This window comes from Leopardus geoffroyi, chromosome C3 (genome assembly GCF_018350155.1).
Source record: "Leopardus geoffroyi isolate Oge1 chromosome C3, O.geoffroyi_Oge1_pat1.0, whole genome shotgun sequence".
NCBI lineage: Eukaryota > Metazoa > Chordata > Mammalia > Carnivora > Felidae > Leopardus > Leopardus geoffroyi.
In genome coordinates, this window is record NC_059338.1 from 75,138,584 (window position 1) to 75,157,867 (window position 19,284).

The 19,284-nt window shown below is 54.4% G+C and overlaps 1 protein-coding gene across 3 annotated transcripts in view; it reads left to right on the forward strand.

The window, feature by feature from the left end:
- Nucleotides 1–17,450, forward strand: part of COL22A1 (collagen type XXII alpha 1 chain) — a 261,626-nt gene extending 244,176 nt beyond the window's left edge. For all 3 annotated transcript variants that reach the window (XM_045453570.1, XM_045453572.1, XM_045453571.1), the window contains exons 57-64: nt 694–765; nt 2,271–2,306; nt 5,479–5,523; nt 7,867–8,046; nt 9,672–9,738; nt 12,064–12,246; nt 14,135–14,212; nt 16,308–17,450. In XM_045453570.1, the coding sequence (XP_045309526.1) occupies nt 694–765; nt 2,271–2,306; nt 5,479–5,523; nt 7,867–8,046; nt 9,672–9,738; nt 12,064–12,246; nt 14,135–14,212; nt 16,308–16,495 (849 nt within the window). In that variant the 3' untranslated portion in view covers nt 16,496–17,450. The remainder of the gene's footprint in view (nt 1–693; nt 766–2,270; nt 2,307–5,478; nt 5,524–7,866; nt 8,047–9,671; nt 9,739–12,063; nt 12,247–14,134; nt 14,213–16,307) is intronic.
- Nucleotides 17,451–19,284: the final 1,834 nt, after the last annotated feature.

A 19,284-nucleotide genomic window follows, 5' to 3' on the forward strand; every position in this document is an offset into this window, starting at 1 on the left:
TCCCTGGTTTTAGCCCAGAGAACCCTGCATCCTGGGAACCTCATCATGCTCAGGCAAACCGGGCATCTGGTCACCCCAGTGGAGACTCATCTTTCTGTTAGACCTGGGACAGCTGCACTAGAAGAACTTAAACTCCTTAGCGAATGGAATGACTGATGTTCCTCAGAAGCCGTTGTGTGAGGCTTGTCACTGATGGTGAGATGAGATGGGACTGGGCCATGAGTCTGGCTTCGTGCCTGGCACAGAGCTGGCCCCAGAAGAGCTGACTCACACATGTGGCTCCCCGGAAGGGCTGGAACTGAATGAGTCCCCAAAACTGCTCCCCAGAGGCGATCCTACCAAACCAGGAGCCTCGCTGTGCTATTGGGAATAAGTGTACTAAGGGTGGCTTGGAGGGGCCACACACACACACACACACACACACACACACACACACAGCAGAGTGTTTTTGTTAAATTTTTCTCCCATTTTGCTTCTGTTGCTTTGACTGGGAGGAGACGTTTCTTGTCTTGCCCCAGCCTCAACAACGCTGTCAGGACACAGGGCAGCCTCCCGACTGGCTGCCTTCCCATACCGGAAAGGGCCATTCTTCTCTTTGTTGACCCCTCAGAACACAGCGGGGTTATGAGGCTTCTGAGTTTCCTCGGGTCTGCACTTGACCTTGCAGCGTTGATATCTGTCCTCCCTCTGCAGGGCCAGAAGGGGAACAAAGGAGACCACGGCAGCCCGGGACTCCCCGGCTTTCTGGGTCCCCGGGGGCCTCAGGTAAGCAGAGAACTCCCTGGGGGGCCAGGTGCCCAGCTCTGGTAGGAGTTTCCACCCACTGTGTCTTCAGGTCCTCCCGCTCAGGTCGTGTCACGGTCACGTCATGGTGCCGAGGTGGCAGTGTGCGTTGGCTGAAACAGGCATTCATGTGTCACCTGCGTGGGAGTCTCAGCTCCACCACCGGACCTTGGGCTGCTCTCATAGCCTCCTCTGTGCCTTAGTGTCCTCATTATTCCAGTGGGGATGTGAGAGCATACACCTGCGAGCATTAGGTGAGGTGATGGGTGCACAGAGCCCAGCAGCCGTGCCCAGCCCAGGGCATCCGCTGCGTAGGTATAGACTGCTTTAATGGTGGTTGGGCTGGGGTGGTGGTGCTAATAACGATCCTAAAACTTCAAGGACCGTTAGAAACCATGTTAAAGGTGGTTGAATTTGGGCTGCAGGGTCAGAACATGTAGGTATTTTTTTTGAGGCCACGTGGTCAGTCCGTGCTCCAGCTGGACCTTGAGTCCAGGCCTCCTTACTAGCAGGTGTGATTCAGGGATGCCGTCCGGTGATCTTTGCCAGGTCTCTGGGCAGAAGAATGCTGAGGCATCCAAACATTTCCAGCCGGGCTCCTGGTGCGTCCCACATGCCACGGTCCACACCGTGGGCTGCCAGCCGCGGCATGAGGGTGGTATGTCCCCTGCAGGAGTAGGAAGCTTACCCATGTTCCTGTCCGCCCCCTCCAATTTAATCCTGGCCCCCAAGGATGCCCCTACCGCCCAGCTAGCCCAGCCACTCCCGTGGCCACTCCTCTTTTGCCCATTTCTACCATGTAGCCCAAGCCCTTCCATGGCTGCATCCACTGATTTTTACTTGAGGCCATTCACTCTGTTGCCCAACTGTTAATGGTCCAAGCTGCCTCCCCGATCCCCTTCCTGACCCCCTGGGAGCCATGGCGCTGCCAGGCACCCATTCTTCTAGACTTGCAACCCTGGTTCTTTCAAGTCATGATGATAGCAGAGTACATTTTGGCAAGGTACAGCCTCTGCTCCCATTGTGCAGATGGAGAAACTGAGGCACAGAGAACTCGAGAAAATTATAAGGAGATTGTCCAAGCTCACAAAGCCAGTTACATGGAGCAGCCAGGATTTGAACCCAGACTGCTCGCTCTAGAGCCCAGTGTGTATCTGGTGGCTTATTTTATACTCTGAGCCCACTTCTCAGGAGGATCCCCTACCACAGCTGGACACTCTGTAAAACCCGTATCCCAGACGCCCTCCTGGTGGAGTCCCAGCCATCCCGTTGACGGGGAGCCCAGAACCGGTGGCTCCCCTTGCCACTCTGGGGCAGTTTGTGCCTCCTCCCACCCTCGCTGACTAGAGAACCCTATCAGAGGTGTCCTTGGTCGGCTGGACCATTGATTGTTGCCTTCGCTGGAACATGACTTGGGTGAAAATGTCTGCTTTGCAGACAATGTGCTGATGCTGCAGAGCCTGCTGATACCTTGTTCTGTTTTGTAGGGGGAGCCGGGAGAGAAGGGCATCCCAGGCAAGGAGGCAAGTATTGAGTGCGCCGCCTCCCCTTGGCCGCACTTCACTGTGGGGGACGCTGGAGCGGCTTCGGCTTCGTGGGCAGTGACACACACAGGCTCATGGCGTCCGGCTGGGTCCCGCGCTCACTTCAGTGCCCCGCTGTCGCTGTGTAGATCCTATCTCGTTGTGTACGGGGACCCACCCATTCGGCAGCGGGTCCGGGGTGCCTCTTTCGCTTACACGTCTCTGTGTCCAGTGTCAGTAAATCCTATCGGTTGCAAGTTCGAAATGCCACCGCTCTGTCCGGTTCTCCCCATGCCTTCTGCGAGGACTCCAGTCCAGGCTGCCACCATCTCCTGCCTGGACGATCGCAGTGACCACCCTCCGGCCCCCCTGTGTCCAGCCTTTGCCCTCCCCGCCCCCACAGCCCCCTCCCGCCCGCAGCCCCTTTGCAGAGCACACACAGGACCATGTCGCCTCCCAGGCTGGCCTCTGCTCTGCCCTCCCCTGCCCTTGCTGGAAGCTAGGTGGCCTGGCTCCACCAGCTCCCCTCTGAGTCTGACCCCCAGGAGCTCTGCCCTTCAGCCCCTCAAACCTGCCAAGTTCTTTGCCAAGGGCTCTCATGCACACCGGGGCCCTTTTCCAGAAGCCCTTACCACGCCCCTCCTCACTCTCCCACTCCTTTGCGTGCCTGGTCTTGACGAGCCTGAGGTCTGTGCCGAAACGTTGCCTGTGTGGACTTTTCCTCGGCCACCGGGACACAGTGACACCCCACTGTGCTGTGTCCTAGCACCCTGCTCTGTTGGCCCAGGAGCCTGGCAAAGAGCAGGCGGCAAAAATACATGATGAGGAACCGAAGACGGAAGGAACACAGAGGAAGGAGTTTCTGCAGCTGCTGGCGTGTCCGTTTCCCAGCCCGCGCACGCCCTGCGTGGGGGACAGCCATGTTCACTCTGAGCCTGAGGGTTACTCTCCTAGCTCAGGGAGGGAGGCAGGCGGCTTCCTTAAAGCCAGATCGAACGGCTTAGTGTGTCGCAGCCTCTGCCTCCGCCCGAGCCGTGCTGTCCTCTCATGGGCATAGTGCTTGTTCTCCGATCCCTGTTTCTTCCTGCTGCCTAGATCGAGCGCAGGGGAAACGGCCCCAGCTCGCACTTCCGAGCTGCTCCGCCACTCTCTCTGGCTCCCTGTTGCCTATGGGAATGAGTCCGGCCTCTGAGCAGGCCCTGAGTTCTGCCCTGAGCCGACCCCACGCTCTCTCCAGCGTGAGCTCCTGCCTCCTGTGCCCCGTGCACGCCACGGCCCCAGTCCTGTCTCCAAGGCTTGGTCTTCACTCCTCCCTCCACCTACAGGGCCCGTCCCTATACCTCTGCCTGTTAGGTTTTATGTGTCCTTCAAGGCGCCAAGCCTCCCAACACACAGTCATGCACTTCTCCCGGGGTTCCCGAAGCATCTTTTCGTATTTCTATTAGAGAAATAAATGGGTCTGCCCTGTGTGTAAGCTGCGCCCCCATCTGGCTGTCAGCTGAGCCGCGAGCCCCGCGAGAACAGGGCTGTGACTTGCCCTTGTCTCTGCACAAGTCGAGGGCTACAGGTGCACCCGCGTGCCGGGGCTGACGTGACAGGTGTGACCCCATCTCAGAGGAGCTGCGGAGTATTTGTTCTACTTCCTTCCTTCTCTGCAGACCCCTTCTGTCCCTGCAGCAGGAGACAGGGCATGAGCCCCGGGCCGACTGCCCCCTGCTTCAAGCCCTGGAGTTTGTATTCTTTTTTTTTTTTAATTTTTTTTTTCAACGTTTATTTATTTTGGGGACAGAGAGAGACAGAGCATGAACGGGGGAGGGGCAGTGAGAGAGGGAGACACAGAATCGGAAACAGGCTCCAGGCTCTGAGCCATCAGCCCAGAGCCTGACGCGGGGCTCGAACTCACGGACCGTGAGATCGTGACCTGGCTGAAGTCGGACGCTTAACCGACTGCGCCACCCAGGCGCCCCATGGAGTTTGTATTCTTGAACGGAGTGCACAGCAGGGTTTGGAGGGACACGGTGGAGTCCGGAGGTGGATAAGCACAGGACCTGCCTTCTAAGTGCTTGTGGTCCCAGGGGAACGCCCCCTGTCACCTCATGTGGGGACAGTGGCAGTTAAGCGTCAGCTGGTGACAAGGGAACCCATACGTGCGGGCGGACACTGGCCGGAGGGCTTTGCAAGGGAGGCGGCAGAGGGGCTGGGGGCAAAGTGGGGTAGAGAGAGATCCCAGCCGCAGAGGGTCGCAGAAGCAAGGAGGGAGTGTCCTAGCAGTGAGGACCACAAGGCTGTGTACCCCACCACCGGCCCCAAGGTGACTGCCCTCCCGGAGGGGTGTGGGGTCCCTACCTAAGTGCTGGGCGGTCAGGGAGGGCTTCTTGGAGTAGAGGCCTGAAGGCCACGTGGGATTTATCCTAGAAGGAGGGACAGTGATTAGTCAGCTTGGCCACCACACCATTACCCTGGACTGCGTGGCTGAGAAAGACATTTCTCATGGTTCTGGTGGCCGGGAAGTCCAGGATCAGGGTTGTTGGCAGATTCTGTTCCACCCTTCCCTAATTACACCAGCTGGCTACCTGGTCCCTGTGCCCATTTCCCCATTTCCATCATGGGGCCACCCTCACGACCTTATCTAAACCTAAATAGCTTGCGGAGGCCCCACCTGCTAATCGTCACACTGGGGATTATGGCTTCAGCATATAAATCGGGGGGAGGGGGCACAGACCTTGTGTGCATGGAAGAGGGGGGTGTGCTGCAGGCAGCAGGAAGATGGGCTGCAGGGGCCAGGAGGCAGCGGGACCACATGCTCCCTGCGGTGGGCAGTCACAGAAATTCTTTGGATCAGCGGGAGGCAGGGCAGCCCGGCCACAGGGGCAGTGAGCACTTACGGAAGCCCACGTCCTGCAGGGCCTCCTGGGCGTGTTTGGTGAGAGGGTCTGTCCCAGAAAAGGGCAGAGGAGGAAGCCTAAAGGTGCCGGGCAGGGGCTGGTGCTGTCGGTGCCTCGTGGGTCTCGGCAAGAGCGGAAGAGGGAAGGAAGTTATGCCTACAAAGTCTGGACAGAGAGGGGCTCTTGGAGTGGGGGCTGCTGACTTCCCCGGCACCACTTGTGCTTGGCACAGGGTTGCCAGTGGGTGGCCCTGATTAAGTGACCCTTGTCCTTTGGACTCATTGCAGGGCACCCCCGGGAAGCCCGGAGAGCCAGGACCCAAAGGAGAAAGGGTAAGTGAGGGAGGTAGTTACTGAATGTGACCTTTGCAAGGGGGCGCGGGGACCTTGTCCAAGGTGGTCAGCCAACAACAGCCAAGCCTGGAGAGCTTGCCAGCCCGCTGCCCCCTGGAAAATCCCTGGCCCACAAAGAGATTGTTGTAGTGAATGTTGTTATTTTTCCTTTCCTTTTTTTTTTTTTTTTTTGGATGTTATTTTAAGGAGTAAAATCATCACAATTACAAATTCAAACGCAAGTGTTCTGTGACTTTGACAGATTTCCCTCTCACCCCGGACGAGAGCCTGTGTGCATGACGTGCTCAGCTCCCAAAGTGCCAATTTTCCAGGAGCCAGATTTGTCACTGGAGGTGACAAGGGAACAGATTTTCCCATAATGAGTCGCCTTGGTGCTACCCTCACAAAGCCTCTCTTTCCATTTCATTCCTCCAAAAAACAACAGGGAAAGTTTTTTGGGGTTTGGTTGTGGGTTTTTGTTGTTGTTGTTGTTGTTTGGGTTTTTTTTTTTTTTCACCAGAAATGCCAGTGTGGGAAGGAGGTGTTTTCGTACTCATGACAACTTCTGTCCTCTTTAGAAGAATCAAACATCTCATTTGCCCACAGCCCTCCATTTGGTCAGCAGTCACACTGTCACACTGTTGCATGATGTGGATGTTGCAGCCCACACCCCACACCCCACCCCCGGCTTGTTTTGCATGGTCCTGCAGAGAATTTATCACTGCTTTCTTTGCAGTTTGGATAGGTGAGGAGTTGGGTTTCTCCTGTAGGCTGGAGGAGACAGAATGATAGCAGCTGAGAATGTCAGAGATTGAACCCCCGCTGGATCTCTCTCCCTCCTTCCTTCCAAGCGACTGGATCCCTCTGTGCTATGGCTATTGGTTCCTAAGGATGGGACCAGGGAACGCGGCTGTGGCTGAGGAGGCATTGACAGTCCCCCACGCCAGTGTCATACAAGTGTCCCCGGGACCTAAGGCTGCCAGGGGTGGCCTGAGATTTGGCTGGCAGCCAGGGAGTTCAGACCGCAAATCTCTTCTCTGATACCTAATCAATAAATGGAGAATTGCCTTCTCCCTGTTAAGTGGTTTAGTGGAACATTGCCAATCCTTTGCCCTCCTGGGAACGTTTGAAATCTGGGACGAGTCCTCCCCCTGCAAAGTGATATTGAGACATTTAATGAATAGGAAATGCTGTACCGCAGCTGGGATACGGCCTTGGCATTCAGGTGCACGAAGCCCTGGGACTCTCACTGACCCCTGATCGCCAACCCGACAACGTCCCCATGAAATGCATCATGCCCTTAAGTCAGGCCTGCCCCTGGGATTTGGCTGAATTAATTTGAAATTCACCGTTCTTTTTGTTACTGTTGAAAAAGCTTTAGGGACATATAGTTAACCATTGCAAATTGCAAAAACGTGGCTGCAGTGAAAAGCAGTGTCCTTTATGGCCCCCGTCCCCTTTCCCAGGGTCCATCACTGGACACTTTCTTTCATGTTCCAGCCCTGTGGGTATGTGTGTGATAAATACGCATCTGCCTTTTGTTAACCCCCTGGAAACATATCAGACTTTTTCCATCATTTGGCTCTTTTGTTTCTCATTGGAGCATCCATGTTGGAGGTAGTTTTGTACCTGTAGTCTGCTTTTCCTTGGCTCTGGGCCACGTCCATAGCCACGTCCCATTTCCAGCTACCATCTTGCTCCCCCTCTTTCCCTGTGTTGCTTCCTGCAGCAGTGGAGTCCTGGTAAACCCTGAGCTCGTCGAAGTGGCCACCTATTTTCAGACACACCAACACGCGGGACTTGCTGGTCAGACCCACACTTGCACATTGGGCAGAGGACTGGATGGTCCCGTGGTCGCCATGGCTCCCAAATCACCGATCCAGGGCTTCGAAGTCTGGGTCAGGGATGGGGAGCAGAGCGTCCCGGTCAGTGTCATCCCATGTGGGCCCAGCAAAACCGAGAATAGCAGGAAGTCACCTGCAAGTGGGGCTCCTCCATCTAAAGAGTAGCTGTGTCTGTGCGGCTGACAGCAGACCAGCGGAAGTGGCCCGCACCCCCGGGAGTCAGGCTCAACAGGCAGATGTAACCACACGCACTGTGATTGGAAATCAGATCTCTCCTCTTGTCCTCTGCAGACTACCTGTGTGACTGAGACAGGTGGCTTTGTCTCTGGAGCCCTTGTCCTTACCGTGTCCTTACCTGAGACACAGGCGTGCGAGGACTGAGGTCTCCCATCCAGCGCCCCAGGACGGGGGATGAGGGGGCCCCCTACGGCTGCACACACCTGTCTGTGCTGGGTATACCTGCCAGTCCTCTGCTCACTGACGTGCTTCTTCCCTCTAGGGAGACCCCGGGAACAAAGGTGACAAAGGACCCCCTGGTGGGAAGGGCCAGCCTGGGGACCCTGGGATCCCCGGTCACAAAGGCCACACAGGCCTGACGGGCCCCCAAGGACCACCTGGGGAGAATGGACTGGCCGGGCCCCCGGGGCCTCCGGGACAGCCAGGATTTCCGGGACTGAGGGTAAGCATGCTGATGTTGCCTTGCACTTGGGAGATGCTGGTGAGGTGTGTGACCATCAGAGGGACCAGGTTCTGGATCCCCCCCATCTGGGCCTGCCCGTCCCTGCCCCAGGTGGGAAGGAGACGGTCTCCTGACTGGTTTGTTGTGATGACTAGGTGAGATAGTGTGCATAGTGCAGGGAGTGCTGGAGAGTATAGTCCCTCTCCTCCTCTACCCTCTGCTCCATGCAGTGAGTCCTCAGGCCTGACTTCTTCAGGCTCCGGCACCAGTCTTCCCCGGGACCCAGTGTAAAAGTCGACTAAAAAGCGCACCAGCTCTTAGCCATATGAGCATCCCCACGGGAAGCGGAGGGCTTGCCGATCCGGCCGATGCCTGGGTCTGTCATTCCTCTTTTCTCCCTATCTGGGGCACTCACTTCCCCTCTGGGTCTTCCTTTTCCCAAACATGAAAGGACAGGCTTATTTGGAGCAGTGTTTTTTCTTGAAACATGTTTTATTCTAGTGGCAGAACTCTCGTTTTACACAAACCTGTACCATGAGCACACGTGGGCTACAGAGAAAAAAAAAGCAGAGCTACCCTGGTGTAAGTGGTTGTGGGGGGAGGTGGGTTCCTGGTCGAGGTGACCTCACCTTCCCCCCCTCTGCAGCCCTGTGGTCCCCTGGGGGCCCTCCTGTCCTCAGAGCACAGGCTCAGGTGACCTCCAGTGTCCCTGCCAGCTCTGACCCTCTATGGTTCTGTCACTGCCCGGTGGTCTGAGGCAGCCAGAAGCTGGGCTCTCAGTCAAGTCCAGGAGGGGGACTGCAGGGCACGGGGGGCAGTGGGGGGAAGCTTCCAAAGCCCTTGCTGAATACTCCTGGTCCTGCTGCCCTGCGTAGCAATGGAGGTCCTGGGACTGGCATATGAGATTGACCAGGAAAGAACACCGAGAATAATGAAGTAGAATCCAAGTCATGGTCCTACTGGGCACCTCCATGCCACGTGCTGGGGCTGCAGATACGAGTGCAGGGAGACCCTCGCCCTGAGGGTGGACACTGCCCTGATCCAGCGGGCATGGTGTGAGGACTGCTCTTACAGATTCCTCTAAGAATCACATGTCACCCTGTGAGCCCAGGGTGTGCTCTGCTCCCCTGGCCCATAGACTCAGCTTCTTTGAACCCAAATCAGGATTGTCAGGCACATGGGTAGGGCCAAGGTGAACAGAGCAAGCAAAACCAGACCCTGGGAGCCAAGAGTGGCCAAGCGGCTGGTTAGGGAGATCGAATATGAATCCATGAGGGAGGCAGCCCGCGGGTCTGGAAGTAGACGGGACTTTGGCAGGGAGAGATTTGGGGCCAGAACCTCTCAGGTCTGGTGCTGGGGAGATGGCTTCTGCAGAAGACGTTCCAGATAAGGAGCGGGAAGGACAGAGAGAGAGTGTGCCAGCAGAGGCCTCGGGTGACTGTATAAGATGGGAGGAGGCCGCCTGCGTGGCCAAGGGAAAGGGAGCCAGTTCTGGGAGTGATAAGCGTTGGACCGGGAAAATGTGGTACGCGTTGTCTGTGCCTCCTGGATTCCGGGGCCACCAGGGGTCTGGGTGGCAGGAGTTCACGGGGAAGGTAAGTAACCCCGCCTCCCGTCCCTTCCAGGGGGAGTCTCCTTCCATGGACACCCTGCGGCGGCTCATCCAAGAAGAGCTTGAGAAACAGCTGGAAAGTGAGTAGCTGACCACGGCTGGCCACGTAAAGGCCTCTTGAGGGTCTGGGAAACAGTCCCTCCTTCACCCTTCAGGACCTCTGCAACCCGGTTTGGAGACAGCTCTAGGAGAGCAGCTCCCATGTAGAAACCATGCAGAAACCAGAGGAACACCGCGCAGGCCCTAGACCCACAGACCCCTCTCGGAGCCTGTCTTTACCTCGCTTTAACACCTCTCACGAGGGAAGCTCACCATCCACAGAACCAGCTCTGCCACCGTCGGCCATACATCCTGTGCGTTCGGTCCCGAAGGGAGCAGGGACACACAGTGCTTTCAAGGCACTAGATTCCTTTTCATCCTACTATAGTGGACTTATTGTGAAATCTCAGTCTTGCATGAGCCCAGCACACAGCAGGTGCTCCGGGAGGGAGCAAGGTCGGAAGCTAGTAGTAGTAATGCCAGCCTGCGGGGCCTGCCGTAGGTCAGGTGGTGTCCTAAGCACTCACAGGGTAACTCATGGAAGCCTCCCAAAGGTCAGGAAGCATGTTTGATCGTCAGGAGCGGAGATGCTGAGTAACTTACCGGAAGCGGAACATCTGGTAAACGTCTGAGCTGTGCAGGCAGCCTTTGCTGCAAAATCCCTTCTCTTAAGCAGCACCTTCTCCCACTTCCCTCTGTCCTGGAAGCTGTTAGGAGAGGAAAGTCGTTGACAACCTATGATAGGGGAGGTCAGACATCTATAACTCTTCCCAGACCCAGAAGGATGAAACAGGAAGGCATATGCATTCACACGCTCGTGTGTCAGAGAGTTACTTGCGCCCAGCATATGTCAGACTCTGAGTTGGGTGTGGGGACAGGGCGTTGGACGAGATGCTGCCCATCCCAGGCCACAGAGTGTCCAGGCGAGCATGGTCCCTCTCCACACGCAGGGGAGCCAAACACGATAACCTGGGGCAGATGGCAGGGGACGGGGGTTTGGGTGGGGCCATGGGTTCCAGAAAGGAAGGCAACCCAAGGCTGGGATGGTGGATGCCACTGGGCGGGTCACATCCTGAGGTCTCCCATGTGGGCATCTCTGAGCTCTGCTTTCTGGGTGTTGGATTTACCAGTGGCAGAACTGGCCTCTGCCCTTGGGGAGTTTCCAGCCCAAGAACAGAGACAAGACCTATTTGGGAAAAGTTCAGATGGAGCATCTCCTGGGCAGAGTCCTTTCTTCCAAACAGCCTTTGAAGAGGAAGCATCAAGTCCACTTTAAGGATGAGGAGATCAAGGCTCAGAGAAGCTAAGCCCGTTTGCTCGGGTCTCAGACCAGACCGTACCCCACCTGCCACCTCATGTGCTGTGGGAGGACAGTGGGCTGTGGGAAGACGGTCCCAGGGCTCTCAGAAGACCCCGATTCTGCCCTGGTTTTACCATCCAAATGCCGGGGGCTCGGGTGACCCCCACCCCAGCCTCTCTGGGTTCTGTCACCCACCTGCAAGAAGAAGGGCTCAGGCCTGACCATGTTTGACTCTCTCAGTGGCCATCAGATGGGCACTGTGTCCCCACTGCGGTGGAAAGCCGTTAGACCTCTGTTTTTGTTTTTGCTTTGTTTCTAACATTTATTCATTTTTGAGAGACAGAGCATGAGCAGGGGAGGGGCAGAGAGAAAGGAAGACACAGAATCCGAAGCAGGCTCCAGTCTCTGAGCTCTAAGCACAGAACCTGACATGGGGCTCAAACTCACAGAGCACGAGATCATGACCTGAGGGGAAGTTGGACACTTAACCAACTGAGCTACCCAGGTGCTCCCCTCTGGGTTTTTGGTTTTTTTAACCAATTCTGTAATCTTAACATTTTAAACATGTAAGGATCCTAGACAACATCACATCCAGCCCTTCAGTTTATCGATGAGAAATTTACTCGGATAAGTCACTAAATCGCTTAAGTGGCTTTGTGTGAGCCACTTACGTCCCACCGCCAGCCTCCATTTCCCCAGCTGGCAATTATTACAACACCACCTGCTGTGGGGACTGTCACCACTGGCAGTCCCGCCCTGTTCGGAGACACCAGCATCCCCGGAGCACAGTCTTAATGCCTTACATCTTGTCCCCATCCTCACACCCAGCTGGTGGGGTAGGTGTTACTTCGTTGCCCCCATTTTCCTGACAAGGACGAGCAGGCTCAGAGAGGTCAGGTAGCTTGGCCGAGGCCCAGAGCCCGCGTCGGCTGCACTGCTGGGCGCTGGCTTATGTTGTTGGCCTTCTGTGCTGGTCTCCTTGGTTCTGAACTTCATGGTGAATTGCCAGCTCATGTTCTGTCTATCACCCTCCGTCCTGAACATCTCTGTTCTCCCTCCTCTGCAGCCAAACTTGCCTACCTCCTGGCCCAGAGGCCGCCGGCACAGATGAAGTCATCTCAAGGCAGACCTGGGCCCCCGGGGCCCCCAGGAAAAGATGGGCTTCCAGGAAGGGCAGGCCCCATGGGCGAGCCAGGGCGGCCCGGGCAGGGGGGTCTGGAAGGGCCGTCTGGACCAATAGGTCCCAAAGGTGAGTGGGGACCCTGAGGAGCCGTGCTTCACGCGGAGGAGGGCTGGGAAGGAACCGCACTCCGGCCAAATGTGCTTAATCTATCCTGTCTCCTCCCCCTGCAGCTCGGTAACACCCTGGGTTTGGGCATCACGTAATATTTTCATACTTGACATTTTTGGAAAATTATGCTCCCGCCAGGAAGATCGAACCGGCTCCCTCCCAACTTCCTTGTTGTCTCCTTCTCCCCTGCTCTAGCTGCAGGGGGTATTGCAAAATGCCTTCTTGCCCCCTCCCAGGGTAGAGCTAACTGAGGTGAGAACTGCAGTCTCCAGGCACATGGGGCATTGGACGCCAGCTTTAGAATTGAACGAAGTGGCTTGGAGCTGTGGCTTAAAAGGCTGCTACCTCTCCTGCTCTCAGACAGAAATCTCATCTGGGCATGGGCCCTCTGGACAACAGCAGGTCTCTCCTCCAGGGGGTGGCACCTGTCCCCCTTAGTGCATGGGGGCAAGCCAGCCGGAACGCACTCTCTTTGCAGGCAGGCAGGTGGGAAAGCAAGAGGGAGAAACAAAGCCAGCCCATCAACCTGATGATTCACTGCTCTCTGGGGAGGGGTGAGCACGAGGTGGGGGAGGGGTGGGTGGGAGGGTGCAAAAAACACAGGATTTCTGTTGCCACTGGGGTATAGCGACATGGATGCCCCTAACATCCTCCTCTTTCCACCTGCCAGTTCCTTACTAATTCTTCATTCGTTTGTCCATTCATTCATTCATTCATTCACTCCCTGTGATGTTTCTCCTACTGAAAAGTCTTTTTGTTAAATTTGTGTTCAAGTCCTATCTCTTTGGGTTCATAAAACAAAATACATGAGATAAAGTCAACAAGAAAGCATATAGCATAGAAAACATCAGACTCTGACAGAAGACAGACCAAATGTGGTAAATTACAACAATAAATAAGAACGGAATAAAGTCTCCATGAACTAGCAAAATATTTTTAGTTTGCAAAAGAAAATATGTTGCATAAAGACATTTCTGGAAACAACACAGCAAAAAAAAAATGAATGATGGAAAAAAAAAGTTGAGAGCGTGTAATCAAATGTGTACAGTATTAACTCAAATATAATCTTGAGTTTCCTCCCAGGGGGAAGGGACCCTCCCTCTTCTGAACTTCTGTTGTGCTTGTAAATTGCTATGATGGTCCTTAACACATTCTGCTTCCTTTAGAATGTTATCTGTGCCCTGTTTCATCTTTTACTGGATTTCAAGCTTCATGAGGGTAGATCTGTGTTAGCAAATACCTGTAGGGTCCAGAGTATTGGGTTTGTTTACTGTTATCACCCAGTTCCTACAGGTTCAGGTGAAACGCTGTTACAACACAAGGTAGGGCAGGCATGCTCAAGTGGATGTAGGTGGACGTGTGCCTGCATAGGAGAGGGATGCGCACAGGGGCCCCAATGGACACGTATATACAGAGAGGGCGTGTGGCCACATGGACCTGTGTGTATATACAGGAGAGGGCGTGCGGCCGCATGGACCCGTGTATATATAGGGCGTGTGGCTGTGTACATCCGGGTGCTGGTGTTTGAGTGACTCCTTATGTGTATACGAATGTACGTATATGTTTGCTACAATATGCGCAAATGCGCCTACGTGTGTACGTAGTTGGGCAGTTATGTGCGTGAACACATGTTTATGTGTAGCTGAGGGTGCATTCGAAAGTGAGTGTATGTGAATGAGTCTGGGGGAGTTTGGAGTCCCAAGTGTGGAGCGCGTGAGAGCGAGGGGGGTTGGGGCGGAAGGCTGCAGCGGCCGTGGGCTGACCCTGCGCCCGCTGCACGGTGCGGCTCCCTGCCTGTGCCCTCGTCACGGGTCTCCCCCACCTAAGACGCGTGTTCCTCCCACAGGTGAGCGAGGAGCCAAAGGAGACCCGGGTGCACCTGGAGTTGGCCTCCGAGGGGAGATGGGGCCGCCAGGCATCCCAGGTAGGGAGGGCGCCCGGAGTCCAGGGTGGAGGGCATGGAGGGAGACGCCCCGGCTCCCCAGGGACGTCTGCAGAGAGAGGCCGGGTTCAACAGAGAGGGGACAGGAACGCTGATTTGTTTTTATGAGATCTTTCTAAAAGCCCAGCTTCTTGCTGAAAAAAACTGTAGTATATCCCATGAGTTTTTGAGGCTTATCGTATGAAACGACCCTGAAGAGAACGGAGTTGGGGTTACAAAAGCCCGGGCAGCACCGGGAACCGCGTGCCCCCTTAATCCTTCCCAGTGCGCGTGAACTCCTCCTCCTGCCTCACTATGAACACATGATGTGAATTTTGCTCACGGCAGCATTTTCTAAACTCGCTGGCACGTGTTGCCACCCCATTACCAATTCTCAGCATGCATTTTGGGGCCAACCGGCAGGGTGGGCAGCAGGCCCGGCTTGCTGGGGGGGGTCTGCCTTCCTGGGACACGGGGCCGTTTTACAACCTGGACAGCTCGGCCGTCCCGCTCAGTGGCCACGTGGGGAGATCTCTGCCGCCCGGCAGCGCCATGGCCCGAGATGAGAGGTATCAGTAGAAGGTGGCAGAAATGAGACTGAATTCTTGCCGAAATCCACCTCGCCCAAGTTCCTGTTTTTATTCACATCTAGTTTACATGCTCACCTGAGGCCGTTTCTGAATATGAGGCCCACAGGTAATTTTAATGTTAGTATTTAGTATTTAGGTCTTCTCGATTTTCTGAATTTCCTGCACTGGACATGTGTTGCCACTCTCATTAGAGAAGACAACTGAAAATACATCATCAGCCTTAATTGTTGACAGCTTGCCTACTTTCCAATCGCTTATAATATTAAGAATAGTTTTTAAATAAGGCAACTCCAAATAAAGATCAAAAGGCAGAGCAGAGACCGTTTAGAAAGGGGAAATAATTGTACCAGCGTGAGGTTGAGATAATGACTATACTCAAGTGGTCCTGGCTGAAGGCATTAATGACACTGCTGGTCTCAGACTTGGTCTAGGCAGGGCTATAGACTAAATACCTACTCCCAAGGCATTCATGAATTTTGGAGATCATGAAATGTCTAAAGATCTATTTAAGGGGAAAATCTACTTTTTGTCTCTTTTATTTTTTTTTTTAAATTTTTTTTTTCAACGTTTATTTATTTTTTGGGGGGACAGAGAGAGACAGAGCATGAACGGGGGAGGGGCAGAGAGAGAGGGAGACACAGAATCGGAAACAGGCTCCAGGCTCTGAGCCACCAGCCCAGAGCCCGACGCGGGGCTCGAACTCACGGACCGCGAGATCGTGACCTGGCTGAAGTCGGACGCTTAACCGACTGCGTCACCCAGGCGCCCCAACTTTTTGTCTCTTTTATAGGAAGACTCAGGTTTTCTAACATGATGACTTAGGAGGCAATAGGATTAGCTATAACACTTAGCAGTGAGCTTCCCAGTGGCCAAAGCAAAAAGGGAGATAGGCTGATTATTTTTGAAATTATAATGCTTAACGCATGGAAGAATAGAATTTGTGCCATAGGTAATATTTCTGAGCCTAAGTTTTGGGCTGTCAGTTAGTTGCATCCTATTTATGTTTTCTTGGACCATGACTTATAGAATAGGTTAATATAGTCCAAATATGCAGCTCACATTTAACCTACAGATAAAGCCCAGAAACTGCAGAATATCTGGGACAAGTTGGATACTGGGTAATAGATACTGGGAATTGGGGATGATGGTTAACTAGGAGGGATGACAATTGAGATTCATCTCCTAGAACCACGCAAGAGCATAGAAAGCCGTGTTTCTCATCTGCCTCATGTCCCTGCCCCCCATCCACCCTTCTCTTCCTCTCCAGCAGCACCCTGATTGCTGCCCCAGTCCAAACAAAGCCACCCCCTGTCCTGCATATTCAGGTGGCCCTGCTTTGTGGTGTCCACATGGATTACTCTACCCCAGGCGACTTCTCAGCCCATGGGGTATTTTCTCTGGGCATGTTTCTTGTCCTTGGTTCACACTGAATGGAAGCAGTGGGAGCAGGGCTCATGAGCCCCAGAAGGGTCCTGAACACCTTCTGTTTCTTTCTCTCCTTGGACCAGGTCAGCCTGGGGAACCTGGCTATGCTAAAGATGGGCTCCCCGGGGCCCCCGGCCCTCAAGGGGAGACGGGACCAGCGGGACACCCTGGCCCCCCAGGCCCGCCGGGGCCCCCTGGCCAGTGTGACCCCTCCCAGTGTGCCTACTTCGCCAGCCTCGCTGCCCGGCCAGGGAATGTGAAGGGCCCCTAGAAGATTCCGGAATGCCAGGAGGTGGCACTGAATTTCTGAAACTTGAACTCAAAGCCTGATAAGAAGCCAGAGGTCTTGAAACATTACAGTCACGTGTTTTCTTTTTTCTTTTTCTTTTTTTTGTCTTGCTTTTATCATTTGTTTTGTCTTATTTTCCTGAAAGACCTCAACATTATTAAAACCAAGAGATGCTGCCGGTCGGTCAGATTATTATTAATATTATTATTGTTTATTATTATTATTATTGTTATTATTATTTCATGTAATAATGCTCCACGAGTTTTCCCCTCTCCTCCGAAGCTGGGAGAACTTGATTGTGGGGCAGCGGGTTGTTTCTGGGTTCTTCCGACAGCCCCCGTCTGGAGTGGACCTGCCCATCTTGAGGAGACTCTTGGTGCTATGACGCCCTGACCAGACATTTGCCAGATTTACCTCTTTCCTCACAAGGAAACTAGGAAAGTTACGGCAGTGGGCTTCCATTCTCCGCCATGCCCAGGAGAGACACGTGAAGCAGGAGGAGAGAGAGCGTGCAGACACGAAGGACGTTCTCCCCTCCCGCGGGGAAGTGCGCTTGGAGAGCACAGGCTCGGTCCTTAGGGAGCAGACACCACCTCAGTGCTTCAGGCTCCAGGACGCAAAATCACGGCACTTGACTTGGCAAAGGCTCCTTGGGATCCTGTGTGGGGGCCGAAGACCGGAAGGCCGATGTGAAGCCGTGGACGGGACTCCTTCCAGCTCCAGTTCCACTCACTTGAATTGTGAAGTGAGGGGGTCCGGTGGCCACTGCCGTGATTTCCGGACGGTGGGCTGGCCGGGGGTGGGACATCTGTGCCTCCAGGGTTCTGCCTCGGAAATAAAGCGCGTTGGGTGTGTGTGTGTGTGTGTGTGTGTGTGTGTGTGTGTGTGTGTACCTGACAGGTGCTCAATAAATCTGAGTTTCCTCTTCGGCCCTGCATGACGATTCCGTTCTTATCTCTGGTGTCCGCCTGCCTGTGAACCAAACCCCTTAAGGCCTGAGAGGAATCATTGCGTTCTGGGGGGCGGCAGGGGGACTGGGGCCAGGCCACCTGCCGATGCACAAGAGGGTGGCTGAGGGTGCGTGAGCCAGCTCCGGGGCGATGCACCGTCATACCCCCCATTGGGGCAGCTGTTTTATCCATTTTGGCGGAAGCCTTTTCCATGTGCCCATCCGTGCAGGGTCACAGTGAGGAGGGGACACAGCCAGGGGGAAGGCTGGTTTCGGCAAAACTTGGGGCATCATCCTGCCCTTCCAGGGGCCAGCTGATTCACCGTGGCCTGAGAATTACTCGTCCAGCACAAGTTCATGTCTTAACTGATTGGTTAATTGATCCATCCGTTCATCCATTCGATCACCCAGGCAGTCACCACTCGCAGACTAACATATGCTTGTCAAGCACTTCCTTTTTATCACCTCTGTGCCACCTGCTTCCGATTTGGGAACCCGAGGAGTTGGAAGGTTCCATCCATGAAGAAGTATACTGCAGTGATTTTCAAATAAGGTCCGCAGCTGCCCTTGTCCAGTTGGTTGGTGCTGAGTCTGGGGGTGGATGGGGAGTGGGGTCCACGGGCAGCCGGGTGCAGTGCCTGTCCCTGCACACAGACACCCCCTCCCTGAGCCATTTTCACGTTCGCCTGCTCAGTTCATCCTGACAGCCATGTAAGTAAGACACGAGGCCTGGAGGGGACAATGTCAGCAACCTTAGACATCCTCTCACCCAGCGACTTAAATGCTTTTGACCATGATCCACGGCAAGAAGCACAGTTTCTTTGTGACTCAGTGAGTGCGTGTGTAAATACACAACAGGAAGCATTGGGTGATTCGACATTTGTCCTGACCACACACGACGCCCCGTAACAGTTACTCTTCTATTTTATTATTTTTTTTTTTTCAACGTTTATTTATTTTTGGGACAGAGAGAGACAGAGCATGAACGGGGGAGGGGCAGAGAGAGAGGGAGACACAGAATCGGAAACAGGCTCCAGGCTCTGAGCCATCAGCCCAGAGCCCGACGCGGGGCTCGAACTCCCGGACCGCGAGATCGTGACCTGGCTGAAGTCAGACGCTTAACCGACTGCGCCACCCAGGCGCCCCTATTTTATTTTTTTTAATGGTCCTCACAGTCCACTAACTAGATGTCATGACTGCGACCTACACTTTGAAAAATGATGCTCTCGTTTAGAGAGAGCCTGAGGCATGGAGAGGACCTGTGGCAGGCCCCAGAGCCTCGGTTGAATGCCATGATCTGAAGCCCTGCACATTTTCTCTCTGCACATTTCATTTTGCTCCTGTATTTTACGCCTTTCATCCATGCCTGAGAATGGAACTAGGAGAAGGGTTTTTTTCTCCCACAGGAGAATGACCTTGGTTAAGACCAAAGGCTGCTCTGATCATTGGGGTTCTAGGACACTCGAGGCGGATGGCGAGAAGGGCCTGAGCTTTCCTCTTCCGGGGATCTCTAGGACATTCAGCTCCCCAGTGTGGCTTGGGAGAGGCCGTGCCTACAGGTAATGAGTGGGATGCATTTTCTGTACTGAGCCTTTTCCAGGCTCGGGGTCTGATGCATTTCTGGAAACACATGAAAACATTAGCACAATTGAGGATTTGCATGGTTTCCATTTTAGAGTACATTAATAAGGAAGATGATGGAAGTGTGTGTGTTGGGGGGGGGGTGGGTTTGGAAGGTGGGCTTAGAAGGCAGCACTCTTAGGGGGCGCCCGGGTGGCTCAGTCGGTTGAGCATGTGACTCTTGATTTCGGCTCAGGTCATG